The sequence below is a fragment of the Oncorhynchus keta genome, chromosome 14, assembly GCF_023373465.1.
Source record: "Oncorhynchus keta strain PuntledgeMale-10-30-2019 chromosome 14, Oket_V2, whole genome shotgun sequence".
NCBI lineage: Eukaryota > Metazoa > Chordata > Actinopteri > Salmoniformes > Salmonidae > Oncorhynchus > Oncorhynchus keta.
The window spans coordinates 42,961,288-42,978,341 of NC_068434.1; the positions used below are offsets into that span (position 1 = coordinate 42,961,288).

Sequence of the window (17,054 nt, forward strand, 5' to 3'; positions counted from 1 at the left end):
TTGAAGCTCGTCTGTAGGTTAGTTAACACAGTGTCCAAGGAGGGGCCAGAAGTATACATAATGGTGTCGCCTGCGTAGAGGTGGATCAGAGAATCACCAGCAGCAAGAGCGACATCATTGATGTCGAGAGTCGGCCCGAGAATTGAGCCCTGTGGCACCCCCATAGAGACTGTCAGAGGTCCGGAAAACAGGCCCTCCGATTTGGCACACTGAACTCTATCAGAGAAGTAGTTGGTAAACCAGGCGAGGCAATCATTTGAGAAACCAAGGCTGTCGAGTCTGCCAATAAGAATGTTGTGATTGACAGAGTCGAAAGCCTTGGCCAGGTCGATGAATACGGCTCCACAGTAATGTCTCTTATCGATGGCGGTTATGATGTTGTTTAGAACCTTGAGCATGGCTGAGTTGTACCCACGACCAACTCTGAAACCAGATTGCATAGCAGAGAAGGTATGGTGGGATTCGAAATGGTCAGTAATCTGTTTGTTAACTTGGCTTTCGAAGACCTTAGAAAGACAGGGTAGGATAGATATAGGTCTGTAGCAGTGTCACCCACTTTGAAGAGGGGGATGACCGCAGCAGCTTTCCAATATTTGGGAATCTCAGACGATACGAAAGAGAGGTTGAACAGGCTAGTAATTGGGGTTGCAACAATTTCGGTAGATCATTTTAGAAAGAGAGGGGCCAGATTGTCTAGCCCGACTGATTTGTAGGGGTCCAGATTTTGCAGCTCTTTCAAAACATCAGCTATCTGGATTTGGGTAAAGGAGAAATTATGGGGGCTTTGGCAAGTTGCTTTGGGGGGTCCCGGGCAGTTGACCGGGGTAGGGGTAGCCATGTGGAAAGCATGGACAGCCGTAGAGAAATGCTTATTGAAATTCTCAATTATGGTGGATTTATCAGTGGTGACAGTGTTTCCTAGCCTCAGAGCAGTGGGCAGCTGGGAGGAGGTGCTCTTATTCTCCATGGACTTTACAGTGTCCCAGAACTTTTTTGAGTTAGTACTACAGGATGCAAATTTCTGTTTGAAAAAGCTTGCCTTAGCTTTTCTAACTGCCTGTGTATATTTGTTCCTAACTTCCCTGAAAACATGCATATCACGGGGGCTATTCGATGCTAATGCAGAACGCCACAGGATGTTTTTGTGCTGGTCAAGGGCAGACAGGTCTGGCGTGAACCAAGGACTATATCTATTCCAGGTTCTACATTTTTTGAAAGGGGCATGCTTAAGATGGTGAGGAAGGCACTTTTAAAGAATAGCCAGGCATCATCTACTGACGGGATGAGGTCAATGTCATTCCAGGATACCCCGGCCAGGTCGATTTGAAAGGCCTGCTCGCAGAAGTGTTTCAGGGAGCATTTGACAGCGATGAGGGGCAGTCGTTTGGTCGCAGACCCATTACGGATGCAGGCAATGAGGCAGTGATCGACCATGCTGGTTATTTATGAACATTTGAACATCTTGGCCATGTTCTGTTATAATCTCCACCCGGCACAGCCAGAAGAGGACTGGCCACCCCACATATGCTCTCTCTAATTCTCTCTTTCTTTCTCTCTCTCGGAGGACCTGAGCCCTAGGACCATGCCCCAGGACTACCTGACATGATGACTCCTTGCTGTCCCCAGTCCACCTGACTGTGCTGCTGCTCCAGTTTCAACTGTTCTGCCTTATTATTATTCGACCATGCTGGTCATTTATGAACATTTGAACATCTTGGCCATGTTCTGTTATAATCTCCACCCGACACAGCCAGAAGAGGACTGGCCACCCCCACATAGCCTGGTTCCTCTCTAGGTTTCTTCCTAGGTTTTGGCCTTTCTAGGGAGTTTTTCCTAGCCACCGTGCTTCTACACCTGCATTGCTTGCTGTTTGGGGTTTTAGGCTGGGTTTCTGTACAGCACTTTGAGATATCAGCTGATGTACGAAGGGCTATATAAATACATTTGATTTGATCGCTGAGATCTTGATTGAAAACAGCAGAGGTGTATATGGAGGGCAAATTAGTTAGGATGACATCTATGAGGGTGCCCGTGTTCACTGATTTGGGGTTGTACCTGGTAGGTTCATTGATAATTTGTGTGAGATTGAGGGCATCAAGCTTAGTTTGTAGGATGGCCGGGGTGTTAAGCATGTCCCAGTTTAGGTCACCTAGTAGCACGAGCTCAGAAGATAGATGGGGGGCAATCAGTTCACATATGGTATCGAGGGCACAGCTGGGGGCAGAGGGAGGTCTATAGCAAGTGGCAACAGTGAGAGACTTGTTTCTGGAAAGGTGAATTTTTAGAAGTAGAAGCTCAAATTGTTCGGGTACAGACTTAGCCTGTAGAGTTCTGTCTTACTATCTATCTTTGCAGTAGATTGCAACACCACCCCCTTTGGCAGTTCTATCTTGTCAGAAAACGTTATAGTTAGCAATGGAGATTTCAGGGTTTTTGGTTGTTTTCCTAAGCCAGGATTCAGACACGGCTAAGACATCTGGGTTGGTAGAGTGTGCTAAAGCAGTGAGTAAAACAAAATTAGGGAGTAGGCTTCTAATGTTAACATGCATGAAACCAAGGCTTTTACATTTACAGAAGTCAACAGAGCACCTGGGGGGTGGGAGTGGAGCTAGGCACTGCAGGCCCTGGATTAACCTCCACATCACCAGAGGAACAGAGGAGAAGTAGGATAAGGGTACGGAAAAAGACTATACGAACTGGCCGTCTAGCACGTTCAGAACAGGGAGTAAAAGGAGCAGGTTTCTGGGAATGATAGCATAGATTCAAGGCATAGTGTAAAGACAAAGGTACGGTAGGATGTGAGTACATTGGAGGTAAACCTAGGCATTGAGTAATGAAGAGAGAGATATAGTCTCTAGAGATGTTTAAATCAGGTGATGTCATCGCATATGTAGGAGGTGGAACAACATGGTTGGTTAAGGCATATTGAGCAGGGCTAGAGGCTCTACAGTGAAATAAGACAGTAATCACTAACCAGGACAGTAATGGACAAGGCATATTGATATTAGAGAGAGGCATGCATAGCCAAGTGAACATATGGGTCCAGTGAGTGGTTGGGCTGGCTGGGGACACGGCGATTCAGACAGTTAGCAGGCTAACAAGCTAACAGTTAGTAGGCCGGAGCTAAACAAGCTAGCAGCTAGTAGACCAGGGCAAGCTAGCAGTTAGCAGGCCGGGTTAGCAAGCATGGGGTATTGTGTGTTGATTGCTGAGGATTTTTTATGTATTTAATCCATTTTAGAATAAGGCTAAATGTAACACATAACAAAATGTGGAAAAAATCAAGGGGTCTGAATACTTTCCGAAGGCACTGTAGTTCAGTACAGTAAAGAACAATACTTTAAATTACTGTACTCTACTCTAGTGTGCTCTATTATACTAAACCCTACTTTACAGCACTGTATTGTACTGCCCAATACTAAACTCTACTTTCTTTACTCTACTGACTGGCTCCAATTCGGACTGACCAAATTTCAACTACTTTTCAACTTCCATGGACGTCTGGTGACAGTAGGTGCTCAGTGGGTGAGAGGGCTGGTTACAGTAAAAGGCAAGAGAGGGGGGCTCATGTGTAGGTGTCAGTAAGAGCCGGGAGAAGTGACATTAGCTGGAAAGAGAGAGTGAGAAGAGAGAAAATGTCCAGACTGTTTTCACACTCTTGCTTAGACCACTACAAGACAGAAAGAGAAAGACAACATTTATGAGCTGAACATAACAGTATGCCAGTGGAAGGGAGGACAGTAGCAGGAGACCCAACTGTGGTCTGTGAATACTATGAATTCCCATTGCAGCCAATTCAGTTGCAATTATTCTGTTAGATTTTCTTAGTCATTGTGCTACTGATTTCACAAAAGAATGACAGGTTTTAATCACTTAATAAATCATAGAAATGTGGTTTATCAGTACAAACTAACAGTAAAACTGTAATTGTAATTTCCCCTTTCCAAAATTGTTAAAACATTTTAGTAATACTTTTATAATGTTCCCTTTCCTTCGAGGGCACTGCCAGTATACCCAACCACTCACCCATCACAAATCAGTCTACAAGAGAATGGACATGGTTACACTATAGTCAGCTATGACATGAAAGACTACACTGGATTTAGGGACAGAGTTGGTGGCTCACACCATTTCACCCTTCCCACTGTATAGCCTCCCTGGAAATATAGGTGTTCTCCTTTAATCCATCCGTCTTGTTCTTTCTTTCAAAATCACCTTGAAGAATGTCATATTTTCCTTGTCTCATTACCACACTACAGACTGCTGAAGTAAAACACACCGATTCAGCCAACTGCTATATTATCTTGTGCCTGGAAATATATGGTGACCTTTCCAATAACACTGCTGTGCATAGAGGCGTGTGTGGGGTCAAGTACAGGTCAGAGGTAGCTGCTGGCTTTAGAGAAAGATGGCTACCATTTACTCGCCATGTTTCTCCTCAGTAGAAATGAGTGGAATTCTTACCTTTTATCGGTGTAACTACACTGTTGTTTGTTCTACAATGTTTGGTTTTGGTTTAGGGTCTGTTTGGCCCTAAAATCTGCTGGTTTGTTTTGATCAGACAATCAATAATCCTTTTCCTTCATTCAAGAACACTTTTCTATGGTCAAGAACATGTTTGCCGTTCATTCTTGATAGAACACTTGTTCCTTTATTCTAGAACACTTTGTCCCTACGCTCTAGTTTATAGAACACCCTTTTAATTTAGAGCAGCTGCTTAACATGACATAATTGCCTCAGGTTAAAGGTCATCCATTCAACATAGCTTAGTTTAACCTTCCTCACTTACAAGGGCAGGAGTATCTATCTGAAAACAGAGAAGAAGTGGATTGGCAATGCTGTCTTAGACTGTTTTGTTGTTTAGGCATGAACCTAAAAATCTCAGGCTGGCACCTAGGCTTCAGTTCAGTTGCTACAAGTCTGCAATACCAACAAAGCATCTGGATTCAACAACAAACTTTTCCCTTTACTTATGCCTTCATTTAAAACGGCTGTTGGCGTTCATTTAAGCTGCGGTTCCACGGCTGCTGCCAATGTGAGAGTTATGAATGGGGAAGCGCGAACACACACACAATAAACTCAGGGTCTACTGAAGGATGTTAATCTGTTATCTCAAATTACATACACACAGGAATTCATACACTCCTTAAAGAGAGACACACACACACACACCTCTGTAATGGAGATGCCTCCCTTCCACAGCTCAGCACAGAGAGGAAGTGGATTTCTGAAGAAATGCTTCCTAAAAATCAAGTAAACGTGAGGCCTAGTATTTTAACAAAAACACTGCTGTTCTCGCGGGTAATATATTGAGTGTGCAAAACATTAAGGACACCTGCTCTTTCCATGACATAGACTGACCAGGTGAATCCAGGTGAAAGCTATGATCCCTTAGAGATGTCACTTGTTAAATCCACTACAATCTGTGTAGATGAACGGGAGGAGACAGGTTAAAGAAGGATTATTAAGCCTTGAGACAGTTAAGACATGGATTGTGTATGTTTGCAATACAGAGTAGGAGCCAGGCACACCGGTTTGTGTCAGGAACTAAAACGGTGATGGGTTTCCAAGCTCAACAGTTTCCCGTGTGTATCAAAAATGGTCCACCACCCATAGGACATCCAGCCAACTTGACACAACTGTGGGAAACGATGTAGTCAAATATGGGCTAGCATCCCTATGGAACTCTTTCAACACCTAGTCGAGTCCATGCCCTGATAAATTGAGGCTGTTCGGAGGCCAAAAAGGGGGTGCAACTCAGTATAAGAAAGGTGTTTCTAATGCTTTGTACACTCCGTGTATAACCCTTTCAGGGTAGTCATAGGTAAAACACCTACTGGGTTCACACACTTCTGCTTTCCTAATGTTCAAACTACTATTAAAAAGATCAACGTAAAAACATTTTGTCGTCTTAACCCTTTTTGGAGGACTGAGGGGAAAGGTCTTTAAGCGCAAAAGCAAAAACGCAGCGGAACAGTACAACAAGCGCAGTCATTGTGTTTTCATTTGAAGAGAGAGAACTTATGAACAAGAGAGAGAACTTATGGATTGTACCTTTAATACTTCTTATGGATTGTACCTTTAACATTTCTATGTTCAACATGTCAGCATCTCTGAAATGCTGTGGTCTGTGACTGGTAATAGGAGCTGTTAGGTGATCCTCAGCAGAGGTGAAATGGCTGAATGGACATTTGGATTTCACTGCATCATCCCCTCAGCATCCTCCACAAAGACACAATTACTGGACACCAGGGAGAAAAGGATGGAGATTGGATGACCACAACGCAGTCAATCTGTCATCAAAACTGCATGCAACCTTTCACTTCAGCTAACACTGCAGGATACATTCATGATATACACTGAGTACTCAAAACACATCAGTATAGATTTGATTTTTTTATTTAACCTTTATTTAGATGAAGGGGAGGAGTCAATTTAAATGATTTTTAAGCCTTGAGACAATTAAGACATGGATTGAGCGTGTGTGCCATTCAGAGGGTGACTGGGCAAGACAAAATAAATATTGAAGTGCCTTTGAACGACGTATGGTAGTAAGTGCACCGGTTTAAGTCAAGAACAGCAACGCTGCTGTTTTCCACTCTCAAGTTTCCCCATGTGTATCAAGATTGGTCCACCACCCAAAGGACATCCAGCCAACATGACACAACTATGGGAAGCATTGAAGTCAACATGGACCAGCTTCCCTGTGGAATGCTTTTGACACCTTGTAGAGTCCATGCCCAGACGAATTGAGTCTGTTCTGAGGGCAAAAGGGCGGGGGGTGCAACACAATATTAGGAAGGTGTTCCTAATGATCGGTATACTCCGTTTAATAATGTAACTGTTGTGTGTGTTTAGCCTTTTCCAGATTCTGAATAACACTCAGGTCTTACTCGCTACTCCGTTATTGCTTAGTATTTGAGAGAGAGGAGGTGAGATAGACTTACTGGAATCTCAACTGTGACATCATCAAAAGTCCTCTTCAGCAGGCCCGAATATGTTCAAATCCGTCCTCTGGCCCCTTTTACAAATCCTTCTTTGGAGTGATCACTTACCTAACATAACTGAATTGGCTAAAGTTTACGCTTAGACCAAACCAGTCATGTCAGATTAGTGATGATTACTTACTTCAAAAGGAAGAAAGCAGAACAGAGAGATGCATTTACCAAGTACTGGAAGAGGGCCTCTCCTTCTCTCTGGTCAGCGTTGCAGAAGGAAGGGGATATTGATGGCTTTTTATTTCTCTGCTTGGCTAGGGTTCACTTTATTTCAGTGATTTCGGAAGTGTGAGGACACTGGCGTAAACACTGGAAGCGCAGTGTAAACTAGGCCTTCCTGTTGTCTCTGTTACTCTGGGAGAATTTGGACAGGGAATGCGTGTCTCTCCGCTCAGCTTTGGCTGAGACATACTTGCATAAATAAACAGGAATAAACATGGTTCTCCCTTCCCCATTCTCGCCGTGTCCTTGGCCTGTGACCTCTCAACCAGCGTGCGTACACACACAGATAGGAGCGTCCCTGTACACCGCAGACTCCAACAGGCATTCACACAACCCTTGACACTATGTGCTCTGTCAGATAACGCCCCTAGTAACTCTAACATTACCAGGCCAAATCTAAACAACTAAGCACTCAATGGATCCAATATACAACACACTGAAATCAGCAAAGAATCGTGAAAGAAAACTCAACAGTTGATCAGTTGTTATGGCTCCATCTTCACCAATATCTTATACCACAGCTCTTCACAGGGAAAATCTGTTGATCACGACTGCCGGCGATGTATCAGACCATGGTTTACACTGTGCCAAGTTGCAAACCCGTATGCTGGCTCGGGTATAGAGCAGCTGGGACGACAAGAATGTCATGGGTTGTCATACCATGGGTTTGAACAGCGGCGAACCGTGACTATAGGACCTAGGCATTCAGAGGGACCAAAAATATTCTAATACTTTGTATCCCCCCCAAAAATAATCAAGAACAGAAAACATAGCATCACTTGATGCGTCCGATATTATATATTCTGTAGTCGGGCCCTTTTAGTTCTAGTGAAGGAGGAGCAATGCTTTTTAACGACATTATGAAACAAACAGGCCGTGCTTCAGGCTGCCACACACACAGAGATAGAAGCGGCATGGACACAACACATGACACCCAGCATAAAATAATGCGACCAGCAAAACAAAAAACACACTGTTTACACAACTTATGGTAGCATAACACCACCATCACCAATAGTGACAACCAGTGGCAACCCGTCATTCAGGGCAGGGCCCCACCTGTTTTGGGGGTGCTTGCCTGTTTTGCATGTTATTGTGGCATTAATATCTTATTGTGGCATTAATATGTGTCACATATCAATTTGCAAACAATGTAAAAAATAAGATATATCATTGAGTTAATAAAGCTGCATACAAACATGGTCTCTTTTTTGTTTTCTTGAGTAAGGCAGCTCCAAAATGCATGTGTTTCAACCTAGCTCAGTGCTTTCTGTGGTAGTGGGGCAAGCCATCAGACAATACAGAGCGTTGCACTGTGATTGGCTCAGTGTTTTGTCACTGTGTGGTCCCAAATCTGGGATTAACAGGCACTTTTCCAAGTTTGAAATGATAAACATTCAACATTGGCCATGATGTCAATGAAGCATGATTTGTACCACGCTCAAAACAACTGTTAACTCGGAACTGTGAAGTCTTGAACTCTGAAGTCAAGTCAAGTTAACTGGGAAGTTGGGAATAAACAAGCTCTGACTGGGAAAATACATTTTGAACGGTCATCCAATTTGGAATTGTAAATCCAGTTGTTTTGAAAGCACCATAAATCCAGAGAATGACAGACTTTGATGACAAAATTTGCCCACAAAAGGACCGCCACGCCACCTTCCTGTTCAAGTGAACACAGCACAACAAGGTGAGTCCAAAAATGTAACGTTATTGCATGCTGCTGCATAAATGATGTAATAATGCCAGGGAGATATGTATACAGCAGCTAAGGAAGTAATACTAGGTGTATGTTGTATAGTAAGATATTAGTAGCCCATGTGCCTCACCCTAGTAATTTGGTTTCATTGCCCCTCTTAATTTCACGTATTGTTCTACTGTAGCCTATAATCTGTTTTAGAGAATTGTAATCATTGAATATTGTAAGAGCTTTATTTTTTTGCTTATATGCCCCCTTTATTTATCCTAAGGTTCTGACTTGGTGTACAAGGAAGAACACTGTAAGAACGGCCCGTGTTCTGAATTCTGTCACTGTACATTTAAAAAATGCTAAACAAATAGTTATACTGATTAACATCCGTTCTAGCTCGCTCATAAATGTCTTAATCTAAATTATCGATTGCCACTTATCCGCTTGCCATCCCCTTATGCCATAGTTTGTACATCGCAACTGTCATTAGAAACCACATTTGTTTAATCAATTCAGCCATATCAGCTGTTTTTTTTTAAAGCAGTAAATGAGGCTGAATGAACTGTTTCGGTGCCAGACAAGGCTCCACTGATAGCCAGGTGTAGCAGTGGTAAGATGTTGGGACTGCTGTTGGTACAACTTTATGAAGGCCCTAACAGTTTGTGGGCACCGTTTGTCACCATTATAGTGCAATTAATGTATTGTTTAGTGTTGTGGCTTTGCTGGCATGCATCCAACTTTTTCTTTTTTTGCCCCACCAAGATTTACATTCTAAAATCGCTACTGGTGACAACAACAAGTGTCACGTCGAAGGTGACAGGTTTATGTTGCTGAAAGGACAGTGACCATAATACATGTGCACATAGACACGGCTGATAGACAGGTAACAGCAGTCACACAGAGCATGAAATAATTATAAAGAATAAGCAGCGCATTCACTCCAGTAGGCCCCATGAAATCATAACAATACAAAAGCACAACCATTTCATTTAAAAAATGAAATGAACAAACCAGCTTTTACTTCTTATTGCAAATATATTTCCGCCACACTAACCAGTGATCTAAAGTTTAAATGGAACAATGTTTCACAGTCATTATTTTCAAAGGGATACCTAACAGCATGTGAGCTGCATAAAAAAAACAGTTCCACTCACCAGATGATAATTTGTAAACAAAGGTTGAAAGTTAATCTTGAAAAGGGTGTAGCTAACAAATTAGCTACAACATCCACCCTGAAGATGATAGGAGCTGCTGCTGCCGCCATCGCTATTGTCATAGTACTACAACACAAGCTAGCATTTTCATTATCACACCACTACAACACAAGCTAGCTAACGATACTATCGTTAGCGTGGGAAAACTACTGCTTCCTCCACTGATTATTTTCTCTTGTGCTCTGTCGTTACGTGTCTCTCCAACCCTGTTCCTGGAGAGCTACCGTCCTGTAGGTTTTCACTCTAATCTAACTCTAATCTATCGTATTTTATTCTAATAATTTGCTGGTTGATAAACTTAATCAGGTAAATTACAACTGCCGTTGGAGTGTAAACCTACAGGAAGGTAGCTCTCCAGGAACAGGGTTGGAGAGCTCTGGCCTAGACACATTACTTTTCAGTTTTTTTTGCCATTGTAAGTCAAAATGTGATTGGGTCATTCCACTATCACACCAAATTCTGCTCCAATACAGTTGAATGGCAGAGGCCTTCTGTCCAACTTCTGAAAGCCTAGCCAATGGCTTGCTGAGCTAGCTAGATTTTTCTACCTAGAGACCACAAAAGAGAATCCTGATTATATATTTTTTTATTTTTAGTATTAACCCTTCTCTTTCCAATACAAACTGAAGAGATTAAATCAGAAGATCATTACAATTATTGTAAAGATGAAATATACATTTAAAAATATAAATATATAAATATATATATAAAAAAATATATATATATATATATATATATATATATACACACACACACACACACACACACAGTACCCACTAAGCGCAAACCAGATTGTATGGCGTATCGCTGCAGAATGCTGTGGTAGCCCTGCTAGTTACGTATTCCTTGAATTCTAAATGCATCATTGACAGTGTCACCAGCAAACCACCCCAACATCATCACACCTCTTCCTCCATGTTTCACGGTGGGAACCACACATGCGGAGATTATCCGTTCACCTACTCTGGTAACTCTACTGAATTTATCCTCTGCGGCAGAGGTATCTCTGGGTCTTCCTTTCCTGTGGCGGTCCTCATGAGAGACAGTTTCTCTGATGGTTTTTGTGACTGCACTTGAAGAAACTTTCAAAGTTCTTAAAATGTTCCTCATTGCCTACCTTCATGTCTTAAAGTAATGATCGACTATTATTTCTCTTTGCTTATTTGAGCTGTTCTTGCCATAATATGGACTTGGTCTTTCACCAAATAGGGCTATCTTATCTATACCACCCCTACCTTGTCACAACACAACTGATTGGCTCAAACGCATTAAGAAGGAAAGAATTTCCACAAATTAACGTTTAACAAGGCACACCTGTTAATTGAAATGCATTCCAGGTGACTACCCAGTGAAGCTGGTTGAGAGACTGCTAAGAGTGTGCAAAGCTGTCATCAAGGCAAATGGTGGCTACCTTGAAGAATATATATATACACACACACACATCCTTAGGCCTTGCGGTTCCCCACTGGGTTTTAATCTTCTTGGTTCACCTGAGGACTGGTTGCCAAATACTTGACCTGTGCTATAGAGATTATGATTGATGCTCTGATTTTCTTTGGAATCATCTGTGATCTGGTGTTTCTTTACACTGTAATAAGATGGTTTCAACCAGCATTTCAAAACAACAAAGGACCCTTGTACAGAAGTGGTACACTGACTGCAAACATCAGTCTCTGTCTGTGACCCAATGCGGCCCAAAGAACCCATAGCCACATTACACCATGCACAACAGTGTGTGGGTGTGTTTCTCTGAGTAAGAGCAACACAGCCTTGTCAGTTTCTGTAATATTTATTCAGATAGACGGAAGCTTGCAGCATTAACACGAGATAAGAGCCAAAACATTGTCATTAGTAACCTAAGGCAGTGTCATTAACTTCAGCAGTTCGATCAGTGGTCGAGTCTAAAGTGAAGGTGTATGCATATGTGTTTGATCAAAGAATGTCAACAACAAAGCAGCCCGACTCTAAAACTGTCCACCTGCTGAACACAGATGCAAACAGTCGGTAAATATGAAAACGACAGTCGCAGGGTTGTTTGGGGTCGCGAATTGGAACAGGCTACATTTCGCTGTACGGAGACCACCATGGCAACTTAGATTCAGATCACGTCATTTCTTCATCATAAATGTGCCAACTGAAGCAAATGATCATCAGATCAGAGTTTGACCCCAGTTCTAGCAATGCTGAATGGTTACAGTTTCATCGCTGCTCAATAGTCTAATCATAAATCACGCAGTCAACAATTTGATTTAGATGTTTTGTTGCATTTGGAGACCTTTGCCCACACCGTAACGTAAGAGCTGTCAAACTGATATTAGGCCTGGAAATAGGCTATGGAAATCAATGGAGATAAGATAAATAATATACGGTTTAAAAGCCTAGAATTAACCAATAAAACATGTTGTTTGATATTGATGATGATGTATGTTATAGGCTCGATTGAATAGCATAGCATCTGTATAAATATGATGTTTTCAGCCAAAGTAGATTACATCACTGTAGCATTCGCCACATGGAATTCGAAACCACTTCTATGCGTAAAAATTGTCCAGTAATTGTATTAGGCTGTTTGAAGACCTACCTTCTCTTGCTTTTAGCAGTACCGTATTGGCCACAATATTCTCCAGTTCCATCTAAAATTCTTTGATATTTGCTGAATAGATTAAAAAAAAAGAAATCGACAGCAACACCTCGCTCTTCACGGATGAATTGCTTTTCGTTTTATTCCAAATCCGAATAAAATGTATACATTTCAAACTCGTTCACGGTCTACACACTGGATAAAGGAGAAATCCTTGTAAAATTAACTAGGCATGGTTCATATCGTCGGCTCCGAATGCAGCGTTGGGAGGGCATTTCCATTCCAATTCCGAAGACCGTTGTGTTTCGTGCGTAATTTGGCGCGGAATCCCATCAAAGGATAGATCACGGTTGAGCCATCAATACAGCCGGAGACCACGGCAAGACCTACATCATTTAGTAACGCATTCCTAACAGCGGCTGAAGCACAGCACAGTAGCACTGGGGGGAGTTGGTGAAGTGTACTTGAACATCAAGGTGCTCCCCCTCTCGGTGCAAAGGCTTAATAAAAAAAAATGGGCTTGTTTTTTTCTTTTGGTTTGGCCAACAATATCCCCCACGTTTGGCGAAGCTACAAGCAGTTTACCGCGTGTGTCTGGTCAATATTTCGGTTACATTTGGATAGCTTGCAGGGGGGCTAAACGCACAGCCTATATAAATTGAGTGATTTGTAGTAGCGGTTCGCTAATCTTCAACCACCAAATTGGTTCCAATATTCCATTCCACCGCCCGTTTTACACACATCCATTCGGATTTGGCCCATGGCGTATGTACGTTAATAGACAGAGTATTGGTTTCCACTAACTTCTATATCCACAAAGTCAGATTCCACTGGCACAAAAGTCAAATTTGCAACAAAAAAAATATTTTTTTGTCTTCATTTAAGGTTAAGCATAAGATTTGCAATTTTAAGAAGATACATTTAAGAAATGCGCAGGGTTTATTACTTGTGGTTAAAGACACGTATTATCCTTTATATTGACCAGATACTCAAGTGGCCGCTCAAACATTGGAAATATATTTTTTTCAAAAATGGAAGTCAGTTGGGAGGAGTCAAGATCAGGTGGGACAATTCTAGCCAATGAGAGGGCAGATATTGGGTGAACAACAGGCACAACTCCGATATAAAGTTTTTTTTTCTCAAAGTTGCCCGGAAGTCACATGTTCTACGTATATCAGGACACTCATAACAACCTAAGCATAACTAAACTTATATTCGACCAAATAAGCCACACGTAGCAACTAAGCAATTCCATTTTTTGGTTCACCAAATTCAATACTCTCTCATTGACCTCCATACAAAAACTCCTCGCTTGATTAGTGAAGGGAAAAAAACGTCACCTGCTGGAGAAGACATATTTTGGGCCCAGTTTTCCCTCTCTTCGCCTCTTCCTCTCTGGTATAGACGCTAGTGACGACCATTGCGTATCCGTGTCTGGCTGTCATATGCTGTTTTTCATATGACATAGTTTGGATAACCTAACCTAGTTCTATTTAATTGACATAATTATGAAAAACTGATGAAATACAAAATCGTATGATCTCAAGATCTCATAGACCTACCAGTATATATATATATATATATATATATATATATATATACCAATATTTATACCATTGGTGATGCTCTGCCTGTCTACAATAGGTTTATATACACTGAACAAAAATATAAATGCAGCATGCAACAATTTCAAAGATTTTACTGAGTTACAGTTAATATAAGGAAATCAGTCAATTGAAATACATTAAGTAGGCCCTAATCTATGGATTTCACATGACTGGGAATCAGTGGTGTAAAAATACCTTAAAGTACTACTTAAGTCGTTTTTTGGGGTATCTGTACATTACTATTTATATATTTTCCAACTTTTACTTCATTAAATTCCTAAAGAAAATAATGTACTTTTCATACATTTTCCCTGACACCCTACGGCCTCTGATCTGACGGACTCACTAAACACACATGCTTTGTTTGTAAATTATGTCTGAGTGTTGGAGTGTGCCCCTGGATATACGTCAATAAAAATACAATTAAATTGTGCCGTCTGATTTGATTAATATAAGGAACTTGAAATGATTTACACTTTTACTTTTGATACTTAAGTACATTTTAGCAATTCAATTTACTTTTGATACTTAAGTATATTTAAAACCAAATACTTTTAGACTTTTACTCAAGTATTATTTTATTTGGTGACTTTCACTTTTACTTGAGTCGTTGTCTATTAAGGTATCTTATGACGATTGAGTACTTTTACCACCACTGCTGTGAATACAGATTTGCATAGATCAGAAAAACAGTTAGTATCTGGTGTGACCACCATTTGCCTCATGCAGCGCAACATAGAGTTGATCAGGCTGTTTATTGTGGCCTGTGGAATGTTGTCCCACTCCTCTTCAATGGTTGTACGAAGTTGCTGGATATTGGAGGGAACTGGAACACGGTGTTGTACACGTCAATCCAGAGCATCCCAAACATGCTCAATTAGTGACATTGAAGTGCTTTGAAAGGCTGGTCATGGCTCACATCAACACTATCATGCCGGAAACCCTAGATCCACTCCATTTTGCATACCGCCCCAACAGATCCACGGATGATGCAATCTCAATCGCACTCCACACTGCCCTTTCCCACCTGGACAAAAGGAACACCTGTGTGAGAATGTTGTTCATTGACTACAGCTCAGCGTTCAACACCATAGTGCCCTCAATGCTCATCACTAACCTAAGGACCCTGGGACTGTTCACCCACGAGTGCAAGGCCAAGCTCAACTCCAACACAATCATTAAGTTTGCTGACAACACAACAGTGGTAGGTCTGATCGCCAACAACAATGAGAGCCAATAGGGAGGAGGTCAAAGACCTGGCAGTGTGGTGCCAGGACAAAACCTCTCCCTCAAAGTGAGCAAGACAAAGGAGCTGATCGTGGACTATAGGAAAATGAGGGCCGAACAGGCCTCCATTTACATCAATGGGGCTGAAGTGGAGCGGATTGAGAATTTCAAGTTCCTTGGTGTCCACATCACCAACCAACGAACATGCCCCCCCCCCACATCTTTGTTTTTACACTGCTGCTACTCGCTGTTTATTATCTATGCATGGTCACTTTTCAAACTACCTCAATTAACCTATACCCATGCACATTGACTCGGTACCGGTACCTCCTGTGTGTTGCCTCGTTTTTGTTAAGTACATTTCTTGTGTTACTTTATTTTATTTAGTAAATATTTTCTTAACTCCATTGCTTGAACTGCATTGTTGGTTAAGGGCTTTTAAGTAAGCATTTCACGGTAAAGTCTACAACTCTTGTATTCGGCGCATGTGACAAATAAAATTGTATTTGATTTCTGGTGAGTATGCAGACGACTGAAGAACTAGAAAATTTTCAGCTTCCGGGAATTGTGTAAAGATCCTTGAGACAAAGGTCCATGCATTATCATGCTGAAACATGAGGTGATGGCGGCGGATGAAAGGCACTACAATGGGCCTCAGGATCTCGTCACGGTATCGCTGTGCATTCAAATTGCCATCGATAAAATGCAATTGTGTTCGTTGTCCGTAGCTTGTGCCAGCCCATACCACAACCCCACCATGGGGCAGTCTGTTCACAACGTCACATCACAAATTGCTCTCCCACACAACACTATACATGATGTCTGCCATCTGCCCAGTACAGTGAAAACCGGATTCATCCATGAAGAGCACACTTCTCCAGCGTGCCAGTGGCCATCCAAGGTGAGAATTTGCCCACTGAAGTCAATTACGAAGCCAAACTGCAATCAGGTCAAGACCATTGTGAGGACGACAAGATGAGCTTCCCTGAGACAGTTTCTGACAGTTTGTGCATAAATTCTTGGGTTGTGCAAACCTACAATTTCATCAGCTGACCCGGTGGCTGGTCTCAGACAATCCTGCAGATGAAGAAGCTGGATGTGAAGGTCCTGGGCTGGCATGGTTACACGTGGTCTGCGGTTGTGATGCTGGTTGGACGTACTGCCAAATTCTCAAAAACAACATTGTTGGTGGCTTATGGTAGTGAAATGGACATTCAATTATTTGACAACAGTTCTGGTGTAAATTCCTGTAGTCAATATGCCAATTGCACACTCCCTCAAAACTTGAGACATCTGTGGGAATATGTTGTGACAAAACTGCACATTTTAGAATGTCCTTTTATCGTTTACAGAACAAGGTGCATCTGTGTAATGAGCATGTTGTTTAATCAGCTTCTTAATATGACACACCTGTCAGGTGGATGGATTTTCTTGGCAAAGGAGAAATGCCCACAAACAGTGATATAAACCAATTTGTGCACAACAATTCAGAGAAATACGCTTTTTGTGCATATG

The 17,054-nt window shown here is 41.9% G+C and overlaps 1 protein-coding gene across 2 annotated transcripts in view; it reads right to left on the minus strand.

Moving 5' to 3' along the window:
- Positions 1-14,076, minus strand: part of LOC118393463 (G protein-coupled receptor kinase 5) — a 74,802-nt gene extending 60,726 nt beyond the window's left edge. Inside the window, exon 1 of one of the 2 annotated variants that reach the window (XM_035786153.2) lies at positions 14,046-14,076. In XM_035786153.2, coding sequence (XP_035642046.1) covers positions 14,046-14,061 — 16 coding nt within the window. In that variant the 5' untranslated portion in view covers positions 14,062-14,076. Of the gene's footprint in view, positions 1-12,705; positions 13,181-14,045 lie in introns of those variants that run through there. The other variant, XM_035786152.2, reaches the window with a different exon arrangement.
- Positions 14,077-17,054: the final 2,978 nt, after the last annotated feature.